The sequence below is a fragment of the Phyllostomus discolor genome, chromosome 11 (assembly GCF_004126475.2).
Source record: "Phyllostomus discolor isolate MPI-MPIP mPhyDis1 chromosome 11, mPhyDis1.pri.v3, whole genome shotgun sequence".
Lineage (NCBI taxonomy): Eukaryota > Metazoa > Chordata > Mammalia > Chiroptera > Phyllostomidae > Phyllostomus > Phyllostomus discolor.
The window spans coordinates 69,777,111-69,792,725 of NC_040913.2; the positions used below are offsets into that span (position 1 = coordinate 69,777,111).

At 39.1% G+C, this 15,615-nt stretch overlaps 1 protein-coding gene across 4 annotated transcripts in view; it reads left to right on the forward strand.

Moving 5' to 3' along the window:
• Positions 1 to 401: 401 nt before the first annotated feature.
• Positions 402 to 15,615, forward strand: part of KAT6A (lysine acetyltransferase 6A) — a 113,340-nt gene continuing 98,126 nt past the window's right edge. For 2 of the 4 annotated variants that reach the window (XM_028526364.2, XM_028526365.2), the window contains exons 1-2: positions 402 to 495; positions 3,079 to 3,993. In XM_028526364.2, the coding sequence (XP_028382165.1) occupies positions 3,394 to 3,993 (600 nt within the window). In that variant the 5' untranslated portion in view covers positions 402 to 495; positions 3,079 to 3,393. Of the gene's footprint in view, positions 496 to 1,544; positions 1,562 to 2,680; positions 2,769 to 3,078; positions 3,994 to 15,615 lie in introns of those variants that run through there. The other 2 variants (XM_036011560.1, XM_036011561.1) reach the window with 2 other exon arrangements.

Below are 15,615 nucleotides of genomic sequence, written 5' to 3' on the forward strand. Positions count from 1 at the left end.
AGTTTCCCCAGCTGTGTAATGGGGATAGAACATCTCCTCTCCCGAGAATTTGCCTGACCTAACCGTGTGAAGGCGAGAAAGAGCCCCCAGTTGTTCTATAGCCCCACCAGGTCCCCCTCCCACTTCAGCTTTGGCCTTTTGTACCGGCCCCACGTGACCCGGCCGGCTCTTCTTTCTTAACTGTCCCCCCCCTTCCCCAACCCGCCCTCCGGCCTTTCCCAGCTCCCGGCCTAGCTATTCCCGCTCCTCATCAGCCCCCTCCCGCGCTCCTGCTCCCTCCTCCTCCCCCCTCACCTCCCTCGCAGGCTGTTCCCTCTCCCTCCCCCAGGCAGCCGTTCCCTCGCGACGCTTCCCCTCCCCCCCGTGGCTGTTCCGCCGCCTCGCCTCCCCTCCCCCCGGCCAGAGCTCACTGTCTCCAAGATGGCGGCCGTGTCAGTTTGGGGCATCTCCGCGGTCGGGGCCGGGGCCCCGGGATCCCGGCCCTCTTCCTCCCCAGTAAGTAGCCGAGAGGCCACCCCTGACCGCCTCTGGCCATCGAGCCTAAGGCTGAGCCGCTCTGGGGCCCACTCAGCCACCTTGCGGGGTCGGCGGGCCGCTGCAGGCCCTATCGCGGCCTGCGCCGCCTCCCGCTGCTCTGCGCCAGGCCTCGGGCTGGGGCGCCGCGGCCGCCCCCTCGCGCCCGGCCGGCGCCGGGCTCCCCCCGGCCTGCGGCCGGGGCACTGCAAGCCCAACGATCCCGCCGTCCTCCCGCTGGCTGCGCGCATCCGGGGGTGTCTGCGGGTGGGCGGGTGGCGAGCAGCGGCCCAGGCCCCGGAGCCTCGGGCTGGGTTGTGCGGGTGAGCCCGCTCTCCCTCGGGGGCGCGCCCACCGCCTTGGCCCCACCTGCGCCCTGTCGCTCGCCGCCCCAGCCGGCCGCGGCTCCTCTTGCCCGCGTTCCCCGGCGCTCGCTCTCCGTCTCGGGCTGGGTGTGTGGAGGTCCCAGCGGAGCTGTGGAGGCAAGTGGGGGTGACAGGCTGGCGGGTGTAGTGGTGCGGAGGAGGCTGCACGTGTGGTGTTGTGTCTGTCGGGCTGTCAGCCGGGGCGCCGGCAGGGGAGGCGGCGGGCTGCCTGTCAACCGCCAGCCGGTTTGGACAGGAGCTGCCGGACCTGTCAGGCTTCCCCGGCCGCCGGCGCGCCCCAGGCCCTCCTTGAAAGCAACCTCTGTGGAGCTTAGGGTTTGAAGGAGCTGGGAGAAGGGGATACATTGCTCTTAACTCTTTTACGGGATTTCGTGGTTAACTTAGTCCCCGAGTTCAGTTTCCGGCTAATGGGAACAGCGTACCCGTTGGCAAGCTGCAGGGTTGGTGCCGTTCAAGTGTTTCAAGTTTCTCGCTCTTTTAAAAAGAGAGCGCGAAGATTGTTTGGGGGTGGGGAATGGAGGCCGGGGAAGGTCTGTCGGAAGCAAGTTGTGCTTTCTCTCGAGCGGCTGGTGTACTTGCAGAGTTTAACGTTCAAGTCTGCAGGCGCTTTACTTTCTGAAGACCTGGAGACTCTTGAAAAATCCCGGCCGGCTGCCGAGACAGTAACTGTCATTCATTCTTCTACCTGCCGGCTTTATCAGTTAGGACGTTCCTAGCGTCTCAAACTTAGGCTGTAGCTTCTCGTTTAGTTTAGCGTTAGTGTCTACATAACGAACTTTCGTGGAGTAATAATATCCTCGAATCCTGCGAATTTTATCCTCTTGAGATTTTCACCAAAATGAAGCTTAGCTCTCTCAGGGAGCTTCTTTTTAGTTGGCCGATTTAAAAATAAATTTTGGCTCAGATTTGAGTGTTTACTTCAGCCTTTCCTTTCCTATCAGAGTTAATAGTATGATCCCTTTCCTAATATCTATTAGTTTTTCTTTGGATTTTAATTTCACTGTTAAGAATAATTGCTGTGGGAGCCATTTTCTAGCATTTTTTATGTTGTAAATGCCCCTCAGAATAAGAGCAGAGGTCTAAAAAACACTTAAGTTAGTTAAATTTATTTTTGGAAGCAAAGGAGTTAGATTGAGAACGTATTATTTTGGTGATTTTTTTAAAAAGATTTTTATCTGCCATGTTCTTTTGTCTGAAAGAATAATATTGACTTGGATCCTGGAGAGGCAGTGTATTAGTATATTTGTTTTATTTATTAATGTTCATTTCAGGACAGCATTCTTGAATCTGTATGTGATCTCTTTAGAACCTGAAACAGGGAATACATTTTTTCCATACTGTACATTTGATATGTAGTGTGTACATTTGAACACAGTGGTTCTGGTCCTTTTTCATTTCTAGTTTATCTGTAGATTGGTTATGAACATTTTGACTGCTGTTACTCCTTCAAATATATTGAGTCTCAGTGTTTTAGCTTGGCTGTGAGAAGCTATTGACATGTAATTGTTAAAGTTTGAATAACGTTGGATTATTTAAAAATTACTTAAGTACTTTTCACACTTGACTATTTTTAGCATTGTTTTTGTTTCCATTTGGAATATTTAAGGTAATTTGTACTTAAAATATGAACTTGGTCTGTGTAAATTGTATTTGTTTCTTTAATACATGAAATAGTTAAAAATTTTCTTAATGATTTTCTGTGTATCTTAGTGACTGTTTTTATACAGTCTGAATGTCTGGAATTTTAAAAAGTGAAAGATTCACTCTTACTCTCATTACAGGATTCTTCCTACTAATCCAGATACTTGTTGAAGTGCTGAATAGTTTCTTGGGGAAAGATGTCAAGGAAGAGTTTCAGTTCATAGACTGGTGAGCAGAGATTGTGGAGTACAGAATAGCCAGCACCCTCTAGTTATTTGTAGCCTAAGGTCATTTGTAGTGTATATCATTTTGTTTCCTCATTATATCCTAATAGTTTATGTTTTTCTTTTCTTTTTTACGCCCAGTGGTTTACATACATGATTGTTTTGGAGTGTTGATAGAAATGTGTTAAAACTCCTACAGGTGCTTAATAAACACTTGCTATTTGATTGCTTTTAAAGACTAGGATGTTTCAATTACAGCTTATTCACAAAATGGTCCTTGATAGAAAATTGACTTTGTTTTAATTTTTTTTCAGGCATAAGGTGCACAGTATTCTGCTGGAAATGAGATGTTCTTGAGTTTTTACGACTTTATGAAGAGACCCGTGTGTGATGCTATTGAGAAATTTATTGGGAAGTTTGAAGACATTTCAAATGACAGGTTGTTTTGGTTTCTAAAATAAAGCAGGGAGGCATTCTATTTTGTGAAAGGAGGAAGGACTTAGGCCAGAAAACTTGTATGCTATGGTTAACTGGTTCTCAGCCTCCGATAATGTTGTTTTCCATGGTGTAAAACTTACTCAGCATCAGGATAAGGGATAACGACTCTATGGATATACGAATCCTTCACCATGGTAAAACTCGCTAACCCACTGTATACGGAATGGATTTTGGAGGCCATCAAAAAAGTGAAGAAGCAAAAACAGCGTCCTTCAGAAGAAAGGATATGCAATGCAGTGTCTTCATCCCATGGCTTGGATCGTAAAACTGTTTTAGAACAATTGGAGTTGAGTGTTAAAGATGGAACAATTTTAAAAGTTTCAAATAAAGGTCTCAATTCCTATAAAGATCCTGATAATCCTGGGCGAATAGCACTTCCTAAACCTCGAAACCATGGAAAATTGGACAATAAACAAAATGTAGATTGGAATAAACTGATCAAGCGGGCAGTTGATGGCTTGGCAGAGGCCGATGGCTCAACTTTGAAAAGCATTGAACGTTTTTTGAAAGGTCAGAAGGATGTGTCGGCATTATTTGGAGGCAGTGCTGCCTCTGGTTTTCACCAGCAGTTACGATTGGCTATTAAACGCGCTGTTGGCCATGGCAGACTCCTTAAAGATGGACCTCTTTATCGGCTCAACACTAAAGCCACCAGTGTGGATGGGAAAGAGAGTTGTGAGTCTCTTTCCTCTTTACCTCCAGTGTCACTCCTTCCACATGAAAAGGATAAGGTGAGAATGGTATATGCATCAGTGTTCATAGAGCTGATGATGTAGCGTGTTAAAAGATGCATTACTAGGAAGTAATATAGAAGTTACACAAGTTTTGTGTTTGGAGATTTGTGAAATGGTCAGCTCTGGTTTTTTACTGGTGAGTTCTAGGCATGACAATTCAGTAGATGCTAAATGTTCTGATACTTTGTTCTGATGCTAATTTTTCTGAGATTTTTGATGCCTGAGTCAAAGTGTAGACTACTGATCTACCTAAAAGAATGAGTTTAGTTTAGAATTTAAAAAGCAGTATACAACTTTAAAACTGTTTTGTAAAAGTTCTTTTAATATTGTATGGTGGAAATTAATGGGAAGCCAAATGAATGTAGGAGCATGAATTTAAAAGAAGAAGGTTACTCTTAAGAACCTGTATTCTTTTTTCCATTTTGCTGCAGATTATCATTAGACAGGAGTGAGACCCATTCTGCTGACCCATAGTAATAGCTAAGCAAATTTAGCAATTCTTATTTCTGCTCTTTGTATTTCAGCTTTCTGTCGTATATTCTTTGCATGCCATGAGTACTAAATATTATTATTTATGGCAGGTAAAAGTGCACGGGTTAGGAATACAGTATTCTATGGTAGTAAAGGTCTGGGGAGTTGGGACTTGTGATGCACAGATGATAAACCTTCTTCTGCTATGTTTTATGCTGTTATTTTGTGTGGTTTAAAGTATGTCTTAATAGTAAATTTTGTTCCTTAAGTAGGTATTTGGGGATGAGGAGAGTTTTGATAATAGCTGTTTTTCCCCATTGACCTGGTATCCTAGCTGTATGTTTATTTCAGTTGCTCTGATTTGTAGTTGTACACTTTGTATACAGTAGTAAAATAATATTTATTTTGCTTAAGATCATGGAGTCTCCTTCTAGGATGAGAAGATTGTAAAGTTAACATTGAATATAATTAAAAATATTTGAGACTTGATCTAAATTTACTGTAGTTAATAACCCACCTATAGATATTTGTTTAAATAACATTGAAAACAGTATTTTTGTTTCAAGCTTTTAGAGATCTATTTTAGAGTTAATTTTTTTCTCTGCAAACTTTGAAATAGAAACATTATCTTACTGTTATTACCCTTAAAATGAATCTGATAGAGAATTATATTCATAAAGTAGCTTTGTATCATTTAAGCATTTATTGAGAGTGTTATTGAATATTCAAGGTGGACAAGTGTAACTAAAATGCTTTATTCTGTTCAGTACTGTAAGAACTCTATCTGTAAGAACTGTTAATCACATATGGCTGAAGTGAAATAAAATACAACAGTTAATTCCTGTGACTGTTTTAAAATGATTTACAGGTTAATGGCATGGAAATGGAATAATTTATAGTTTAGGATGAATTTAGTGTCATATCTGTGGATTGAGTATTATAAATTCTTTTAAGAACACTTGGGTGCTTGGCTTGTATTATAATTTCCCTTGCTTGAGTTAGATTTTTTAGTTAGTTAAAAAGATATTAGTCATACATGAAATTTCAGCTGTGCATATTTTTAAAAGGTAGGTAGTTTAGTGTAGTGCAGTGTAGGACAAATCTGAGTTCTATTACCTAGGATATTTACTTTTGAAAGGGACTTGAAGAACCATCTAACCCACCAATTCTTATTATGCAGCTGAGCTGAGTTTCATCTACAATAGTATAGATCTGCTGGTGTGCTTTGGATAGAAGTGTGTCTTTGGTTACATAACTTTAGGAGTATGCATTTGGGAAAATTGAGTTTTATTGAGTAGACTTATATGTATGTGTACTGGTCTTATTGGAAAACAAGTTTCAAGAGTTGGTGGGATCTATTTATATTTTTAAATGTATCCTTATTTGCAGTAGTGAATTTCCCGGTGGACTTTCCCCAAAGACAGGGGTGTCAAATTAATTTTCACCGGGACCCACATCAGCCTTGCAGTTGCCTTCAAAGAGCCAAAATAATTTTAGGATTGTATAAATGTAACTACTCCTTAACTGTTAAGGAGTTGAAATTACATTCGCCGCTTTGAAGACAACCATGAGGCTGATGTGGCCCCTGGTGAAAATGAGTTTGACACCTCTGTCCAAAGATATGAAAAGTTCACATTCAGTATGATAATACAGTGGGCTGTAGGGTGCAGCATTATTCCTTCTCCAAACAGATTACAGTGTATGTCTGTCTCCTTTCATTGTATCTTAACTACTTTCCTTCCTCTTTTTTAAACTACCTGGTGGATTTCTGTGTGGATTTGACTGGCTTGCTGTTATGAGCCTAGATATTTAAAAAAAAATTATACAGAGTGTATTTTTGACAGTGATGGGGAAAGGAAAGAGTAGGCCAGAAGTACCTTCACTTATAGACTTTTATTAACTCAGCAAATAGGTATTGGGCACCACTATGGGTCAGGCACTCTGCTTAAAACTGAAAATGGCTTGGAACTAGAGTGTTATCTTCTCTGGAATGCAAATACATGGTCCGGCAGAAGTAATACCTGCTTGAGTGTGATTAGTAGGGTAATACTATGGGTGTAATAATTTATAGCTTTAATTTGAACAGTTCACCTGAAATGTCATATAATGTGCTTGAGTGTGATATTGTTATGTTACAGAATTGCATGCTTATGATTCTGTTATAAAAGATTTTGTAATAAAAAAGGGGCGTTATTTGTGCTGGACCCTGTGTATCTATTGGCCTGTTCAGCAGTGGGGTGAGATATGAAATTCAGGGAGTATGTGGGGTGACTTGAGCAAGTGCCTCTTTACAGTTTTCTATATCAGTTCTAACTTTTTATTTATTTATTTCAATCAGCCCTTGGAAGGAACTGTAGACATGTATGTTTTTTTAGCAGCTGAGTAATTTTTGCTCTTTTCAATGAGATCAGCTGTGTAGAAATATTTTAAAGAATTTTTGTGAAGACGCTTGAACTTAAGTATGTTTGCACATCGATAGGTAGTGAGGAGAAACTGGGATACTATGATTTAAAAGTTTCATCTATGTTGTAAGATAAATAGCTGACCTAGCTTTAGGTGTGCTAGTTTATAGTGAGTTTATTCATTTTTTTAACTTAATGATGTGTTTACTGTGTACCAGGCATTACTTTAAAAGCTAACTTTATTAACTCTTGTAATTCTCATGCAACTCAGGGTAGGAGTGTTATTTTACAGATGAAGCAAGTGAGACGTAAAAGAGATTTAGTACATTGTCCAAGTTGGGCATCAGGTGACAGAGCTAGGATTTGAACTTGGGCCGTTTGACTTCAGGTTCATTGTATGATAACAGTTTATCTCCTGCTTCTTGGGAGTTCTTATGTATAATGCCTATCACTGCATGAAATACGTAATTGTGAGTGTTCTTGGTGTTAACTTCATAGCACATTCTCTAATTGTGGAAGGACACATTTCTCCCTCACCCCATACACTCACTGTTTGTGTTCCCTTTTTTCTCTATCATTGAATGAATTCTAAAACTGACTTTAAACCAGTGATAAGAATGTATCATAAATAAAGATTATGAATAATCTAGTTTTGTCTACCTGATGTCCATAAAAAGTAGTTTGCCTACATTTTGTTTTATTTTTAAAAAATAATTTTTAAGCTTATTAATTTTTATTTCAGTTGTCACTGAAGTTTTATCATTTGCAGTTTGGGATCTGATGCATGGCTGTAATAGTGTGCTTTCATTTGGGACAAAATGTTGCTTTCCCTTAAATTGTGGGATATAGGTGAGGGTAATAGTGTGTAACTGGCTTAAATAACAACTTCATCTTTGTAAATTTCTTTCTTTTTGAAATGTAAATATTACTCTAATATGTGCTCATTTACTTCATGTATTTATTATTCATTCAGCAAACATTTAGATGTCTACCACAAACAGTGCATTTAGGATTTAGGCCCTGTGGTAAATTAAGACAGCATACAGTCCAAATTATTTTGCTACTGGAACTTGGCATTTTAAATTTATGGAATAAGCAGGATCTTAGATTTTTGGTATAGAGATCTGATTAGAATGGAAATATGTTTGCAACTTACGAGAATTAAAAATGATAAAGTTTTGATTTAGTTATGTGAAAATGGCCTATAATTTATAGTAAAATTGCTTCACATTTATGTTAGAATAGTGGTATTATAAAATTGTTTATATTTAGAAACTTTATATTCGGTATTCTGTTGCTATGATACTTTTTCATAATTGTTGTTGCTGTTAAATTCAGAGATGTATTAACTACTTGACAGAATGATTGGTCATTTAAAAAACAAAACAAAACCAATTACAAACCATTGAAAGGAAAAGATGCTATAAAAATGTTGAGAAGAGATAAAGTGGTGGTAAATAAGTGAAAAAAAATCTCTATTCAAACTATAAAGATTTTTTATATTAAGATTTTTTAGTAAGAGCATGCAAGCAAGTGTATTTAATAGTAATTGGGAAACATTTTGGGGGGAACTATTTTTAAAAAGGATTTTACTTACTTATTTTCAGAGACAGGGGAAGGGAGGGTGGGACAGAAACATCAGTTGGTTGCCTCTTGCACACCCCCAACTGGGGACCTGGCTTGCAACCAGGCATGAGCTCTGACAGGGAATTGAACCTGTGAGCTTTCAGTTTGCAGGCCAGCGTTCAATCCACTGAGCCACACCAGCCAGGGAAGGAAACTTTTAAAAAGTACAAGTTTTAATTCTTACATTATAGAGGAGGGAATGAAGGATGATGCTGACATAGCAGTTTTTAAATAAATAAGGATTATTTTAGAGAGAATTATCCTAACCATGTATAGTGAATTGTGGTTTTTATCTCATGGCAAGGACATAGGGACATGGGTAATGTGGATTTGAGTTTACAACCAACTAATCTCAATAATCACAATTTTTATACATTTCTTACATCATTGTTTATACCATATTTTGGTGACTCTGAAGGTTCTTCATCCTGAGGAGAAGCTGGCTAGAAATAAAAATTTGTCACTAACAAGTCATTGAGGTAGATTAAGTATATATGTTGTTAGAAATTGACTCTCACCAGACTTTACATTAAAAAAGACAAAAACAAATTTAAAAATAACTGTTAGAGATCATGTTTGTAATGCAGTGTATGTTTAAATTCACCAACTCCACAGATAGTTTTTTGGTCTTCTAGTTAGTGTATGAATTCTGTGTGTTTTGGTAATTTTCAGCCCATAACACACTGTGAAAGAAAACTTGAGCCACTGAACAACCTTTGGTTTAGTCATTGCTAATCAAAACTACTATACCCAAAACTTCTATGCACACACCTAGACATTTTTCTTGTACTTACAGTTACTAGCACTGTATTCTGTGTGTAACTTCTAATAAATTGATGAAATAAAGAGAAGAAATTAATAAAGACATCAGATGCTACAAATTGCTTTAGGAATTAGAGACCTAGAGGTTTTAAACATCTTCACCTCTTTCTTTGTCCTAGATCAGTAAGTCAGGAGAACGGAAGCAGTTGCTTATAGAAACCTACTAATAGCTAACATTTGTTAAGGGCTAGCAGTGTGCTGGCCACTGTTCTGAGTGCTTTAACATGTACTTTCTTATTGAAGTTTCAGAAGAACTTTACATGGTTAAGTTTTATAGCCATAATATATTTACATAATAGTTCTTTAATAGCATTTAATAATACAAATATTCATTATTGTTTCTCATAAGACACCAAATGGAAAGTGAATGTATGCAAAATATATTATCTTTCCCCTTATCCTTTCTTCCTTTTATTTAGTTCATCCTGACACATGGGCCTCCACTGTTTTACATTACATTTATTTTTAATACTTTGAAAGTGAATAGATAACAGGAACTGTTTTATGAATATGGAAAAAAAATTATTCCAGGCCTCTTGAGTTTGTAAGACTATCCGTGACCATTTTTTTTTCTCTTCCTATTTAGAGTATTGGAGAAAGTATATTTTTTACACTTACTTGGTTCTTAGCTATGTGAGAGGACTGAATGAATCTGGATGCCAAATTTGCTGGTTAAAGTTGAATTAAAAAGTTTTTCTAGTGAACTGGGAAGTGTTTCTTAATGAATACTTTTCATGCTCTGATTTAAAAATTTTTAAGAAACAAATCTTACATATAGGAATTACTAAGAGCCTCATACTGGTACAGTTGTTTACCAATTGGCTACTCAGGGTGGAGTCAGTTCACAAAGGATCTGCAGCAAATGAATTAGACCTGCAGCAACTTCAGCTCTTCTGCTTTCCCCTGCTCGAGCAGGATTAGGACTCCTTCGGCTGCAGCTGGTTCCCAGGAATATCTAGGCGGTTTCGTTCTGGTTTTCCTTTGACAGGAAAGTCATAGTTCCCAACAGATGGCTTTCATCAGCACTATACATAACTCTGTAAATTCGGGTTCAAAGAATTGCTTTCAACTTCATTAGGGAACAGGTGAGAAAACAGTTTGTAGTAAGGGATGAAATTAAGCATAGAGGTTATAATAGTGTAGCATTTAGATTTGGAGAATGATATTCTGGGTCAAAATAGTTTTTAACTGCCAGAAATTAAAAAAAAAAAACGACTTCCTAAGAAAAAATAAATCACAGTGTAATGTTGATTAAGGTTTAGTTTACAGATGGATTAATTATATTATGTTTTCAAAGTATAGATAATTTCTTACAAAGAAGAATTGAGTCTTCTGCATTTTGTAGAATTTTATAGCAATCTTGGGTAACAATGACTCTAATTTTATTCCACAAATAGAGAAACTGAACACTAAGGAGATTTAAGTGTCTTTTTGCATGCCACACAGCAAGTTAATCAAATCTGGGAGAAGTGGTTAGGCCCTTCTCTGTTCTGTGCTTTTTTTCATTAGACTGTAGTACTGCTTTATAGGATTAGAGAGCAATGAGTATAAACTGTTGTAGTTAGAACACTCTTCCTTCATGGAAACCACAGACTAAAACCCTGGTTTAGAGAATTTTGGTGGCTTTTATAAACCACACATATGTAAATCTGGTTGTTTCAGAGTGTGAAGATAGCTGTATACTCTAAAAGTCAAAACAATTTTTTTGAAGGGGGAGGGGAAAGACTGCTTTCTTATTGCCCAAATCAGAGGAATTAGAAGGTCTTCTTATATGTTTAGCTAAATATTAGAAGGAGAACACGTTGCACTGCCTTAATGTGGGAAGAAAAAGTACTCCTTGAGTTTTGGGGAAAAATGTCCACTTAGAGTTAAGTCTGATTTTCAGGAAGTGTACAACACAGATGACCTGTGAGTGACTTGGATAATTGGTTAGAATGTAAAAATTTCAATACTGAGACAGGAAGGTACAAGCCTTTCTATTTGTCAGTGAAGTAATTCATATAAAAAGCATGACTAAGTATGGGTGGATTAAGAGTATCAGTCTGTCACTCATTGTTATGCATATTTAGTATCTTGATTCTGGGTGATTTGTAACACCAGTGCACAAACTTTACGGGGAAGGTAGTATACAACAGATCATGTTTGCCATTTTGGGTCTTTATGGTAACAGTTCATCTCTGCAATACTTTGTCATAAAATTTAGCAAATGGAATAGTGGGAAATAAAGGTTAAGATCGAGGACAGTTATTTGGGTGGTTTTAAGAGTACTGGCAAAACTTGTTAAGGACAAAATGACTCCTAGTAGAAAGAAAATCTGGCATCTAAAAAACTTAAAATCTTTGTATATGTGAAAGACAGCTGATTCCTTTGCTGTTTACCTTTTGTGTTTCCATATATGTGGGGTATTGTTATGCTTATCCTATAGCCTGCTTGTTTCCTTCAGTGAACTGTGAACAGTTCTTGACCTAGGGGAGCTGCTGAGTGTTGGTTATCAGTTCTTTCTGCTTAGTAGAGTGTAGGGTTGTTTTTTTTTTTCTTAGTCATTGGCCTACAGTGGAACATTTAACTCCTGAATTTTCTACAACCTATAACAGAACTCTTGCAAACATTACGTTTTTGTGTGTGTGTTGAGTGTGATGTTATGCTTTAATGGTTTCCCAACTTTTCTATTCAGGACATCTTTAAATATCTGACTTACTAAACAGTTTAGATCCTCTTTCACCATTTTCCTGCTTTAGTTATTTCTTCTCATGCCTGTCAGTTTTTCTTTAATTTTGTAACATAAGTCTAAAGCCCTGTTCTTTCTAAAGCAGAGGTCTTGACACTGAATCCACTTTAGAATTGCCAGAGGAACCTTAAAATGTAGTAAGCCCAAACTAATTAAGTTATACCCTGCCACTGGGGCCCAGATTTCAGTTTTGTTTTAAGTCTCTGTGTGCTTTAATGTACAGCCAGGGTTAAGAACCACTGCTCTAATGCTTAGAACCAACATCTGTGTAGTGGAAAGTGGCTGAGGGAGTCGGGTCAGAAGGAGTAGCCACTTTTTACCTAATAATTGAAATTCAGACAAATACAGGAAACATCATACCTATGCTCATGAGCACACTTTGAACCCGGGACAGTGTACTTCTGGAAACCCAAACTTGATTTTATCCTACTCCCTGACCATAACTGCCTCGGTTCCACCTTTCTCTCTCCTAACTCCAACTGTACCTGCTCTTTTATTTCATCAAGGTCTCAGACAGTACATATATAGTTTGGAGAAGGTTCCCTGTGAATATGATGGATGCCCCCTCCCACCCCCCAAATGCCTTTTCTTTTATCTACTTGGTGTTATGGTTAATCACCTTAGTTACACACTTTACTCTTGCATCTAATTGACAAACAGAGACCTTGAAATTAAGCCAACCATTTTCTCTCCCTGCTTCAATATGGGGCTGTTTATCATTTTGAAGAAAATTTCACAAACCATGCAGTGGGGTGCCACTTAGAAATTTGAGGCCTCTAATCTCAGCTCTACCCTCTGCTTGGGGCAGGGGTATATGTCTGTGTCTGCAGTCTTCTCTTGCAGCAGTTGAGCATTTCCTCCAACCCTTTTACCTTTTTCATTTTTAACAGACTGTCATGTCCTACTTCTTAGAATAGAACCTATCCAGCTGTATGAGTTCATGCAACTTATACCTCTTCCACATTAACCTGAAAACATCTGTACTTACTGTTATACCCTTTGCTGTCTTTTCAGAGGATGTAAAAGAAGTGTCTTGACAGGAGCTAATTTCTCCATTTATGTGCGGGATCCTGGTCTTTCTTGTGTCAGGGCACTTGTTTCATCTGCATAATGTTCTCATTCTTGTCACGTTTTACCCCTTAGATTGGGAAAGTCTCTCCCATCAATTTAGAATAAAATAAACAAAAACACCATTTCAGATCCTTCTCTCCATCTACACCCTGTTTCCTTTCCTTCATTTTGAAGCTTCTTGGGAAAAAATAAACTCTATATTCACTGCAAGTCTGTTGCAATCTGGCCTTTAGCCCTGGGGCACCACTTAGAGTTCTTGTGGACAGTTTTCAGTCTTTATCTTACTTGACCTCTCAGCAGCATTTGGCACTGGTTGACTGTATTCTGTCCTTGCTTGGCCTGTGGGGTACTTCTTTCTTCCTAGGTGTCTTCCCTGCTCCTTCCATCTTAATGGTAATTCACTTTGAGTTTACTGGCTTTTCATCTTTGACTTTTTAAGAAATCTTACTTGTAGGATTCCCTAAGGTTTTGTTCTTTGTGCACTTCTTATTGTTTCAACATCTCTGAGTTCTCTCTCAATATCTTCCCTGTAGTAAATTCAGAATCCAAACCTCTCTTGTTCATTCCAGACTTATGTCACTATGTAGTGTCTTAACTCAGTCACTTCAAATTCGTGATGACCCAGGTGGAATTTATCACCTCCTTCCCACTTGATCTTCTGATTTCTTACTGAGGTGGGAGGCATTGCCATTGGCTCTGATTACTAAAACAAACTTTGTTGTTAACTTGTACACCTCATTTGCACCTGTTTTGTATTCAGTTCTTTCATTCACAGTCCTACTTCTTTAACATCTCTCTTTTTTTTTAAAGTATATTTTATTGATTATGTTATTATAGTTGTCTCATTACTTTTTTCCCCTATCCCCCCCTCTGCCCAGGACTGTCCCCACCACCAGAATTCCTCCCTGCCTCTGTAATTCATGTCCATGGGCTGTACATATAAGTTCTTTGGCTTCTCCATTTCCTATACTATTCTTAACCTCCCCCTGTCTATTTTGCCCTGATCATTTATGCTACTTATTCCCTGTACCTTTTCTCCCATTATCCCTCCCTCCCTGCTGATAACCCTCCTTGTGATCTCCATATCTGTGATTCTGTTCCTGTTCTAGTTTGCTTTTGCTTTTGATTTTTGGGTTCATAGTTGTTGATAGTTGTGAGTTTGTTGTCCTTTTATTGTTCATAGTTTTGATCATCTTCTTTATCTTAGATATGTCCCTTAAACATTTCATACAATAAGGGCTTGGTGATGATGAACTCCTTTAACTTGACCTCATCCGGGAAGCCCTTTATCTGCCCTTCCATTCTAAATGATAGCTATGCTGGATAGAATAATCTTGGATATAGGTCCTTGTCTTTCATGGCTTTGAATACTTCTGTCTAGGCCCTTATTGCCTGCAAGGTTTCTTTTGAGAAATCAGCTGGTAGTCTAATGGGAACTCCTTTTTAGGTAACTGTCTCCTTTTCTCTTGCAGCTTTTAAGATTCTCTCCTTCTCTTTAATCTTGGGTAATGTAATTATGGTGTGTCTTGGTGTGTTCCTCCTTGGGTCCAATTTCTTTGGGACTCTCTAAGCTTTCCAGACTTGCAAGTCTATTTCCTTTGCCAGAATGGGGAATTTTCTCTTCATTATGTTTCCAAATAAGTTTTCAATTTGTTGCTCTTCTTCTTCTCCTTCTGGCACCCCTATGGTTCGAATGTTGGAATGTTAAGGTTTTCCTGGTGGTTCCTAAGCCTCTCCTCATTTTTTTGAATTCTTGTTTCTTCATTCTTTTCTGGTTGAATGTTTATTTCTTCCTTCTGCTCCAAATCATTGTTTTGAGTCACAGCTTCCTTCCCTTTACTGTTGGTTCCTTTTATTTCACTTCTCATAGCCTTCACCTTTTCCTCTATTTTGCAACCATACTCAACCATTTCTTGAGCATCTTAATTACCAGTGTTTTGAACTCTGCATCTGATAGGTTGGCTATCTCTTCATTGCCTAGTTTTTTTTACTGGAATTTTGATCTGTTCTTTCATTTGGGCCATATTTCTTTGTCACTGTGCACCTGTTATGTTGTAAGGGGCAGAGCGTTATGTATTCGCCAGGGTGGGGCAACTCACCTTGTTGCCTTTTGGTGCTTCTGTTGGGGGGGCAGGGAGTCTGAGAGGGAACAGTGCTGCTTGCTCAGCTTTCAGCTGGCTTTTAGTCACTTCCCCTGCTACCAGCAACCAGATTGGGCCTTCTGGTGCTGATTCCTAAGTGGGTGGTTTTGTGTATGTTTTAGGACCCTGTGGGTCTCTCCACTAGACTCTTCTGTGAGACTGGGAGTTTCTCCTGCTGCTGCAGTCCCCACAGTTTTTTCCAGGCAGAGGTTTTGAGACTTTATTTCTCCACACTGGAACCCTGGGTTGCCCGATAATCACTTTGCAGTTATTCCTCACTGTTTATCTGCATGCAAATGTGGGACCACCAGCTGCCATCTCCCCTGCCTGGTCCTCTAGCCGTGCCTTGCTGTGCATT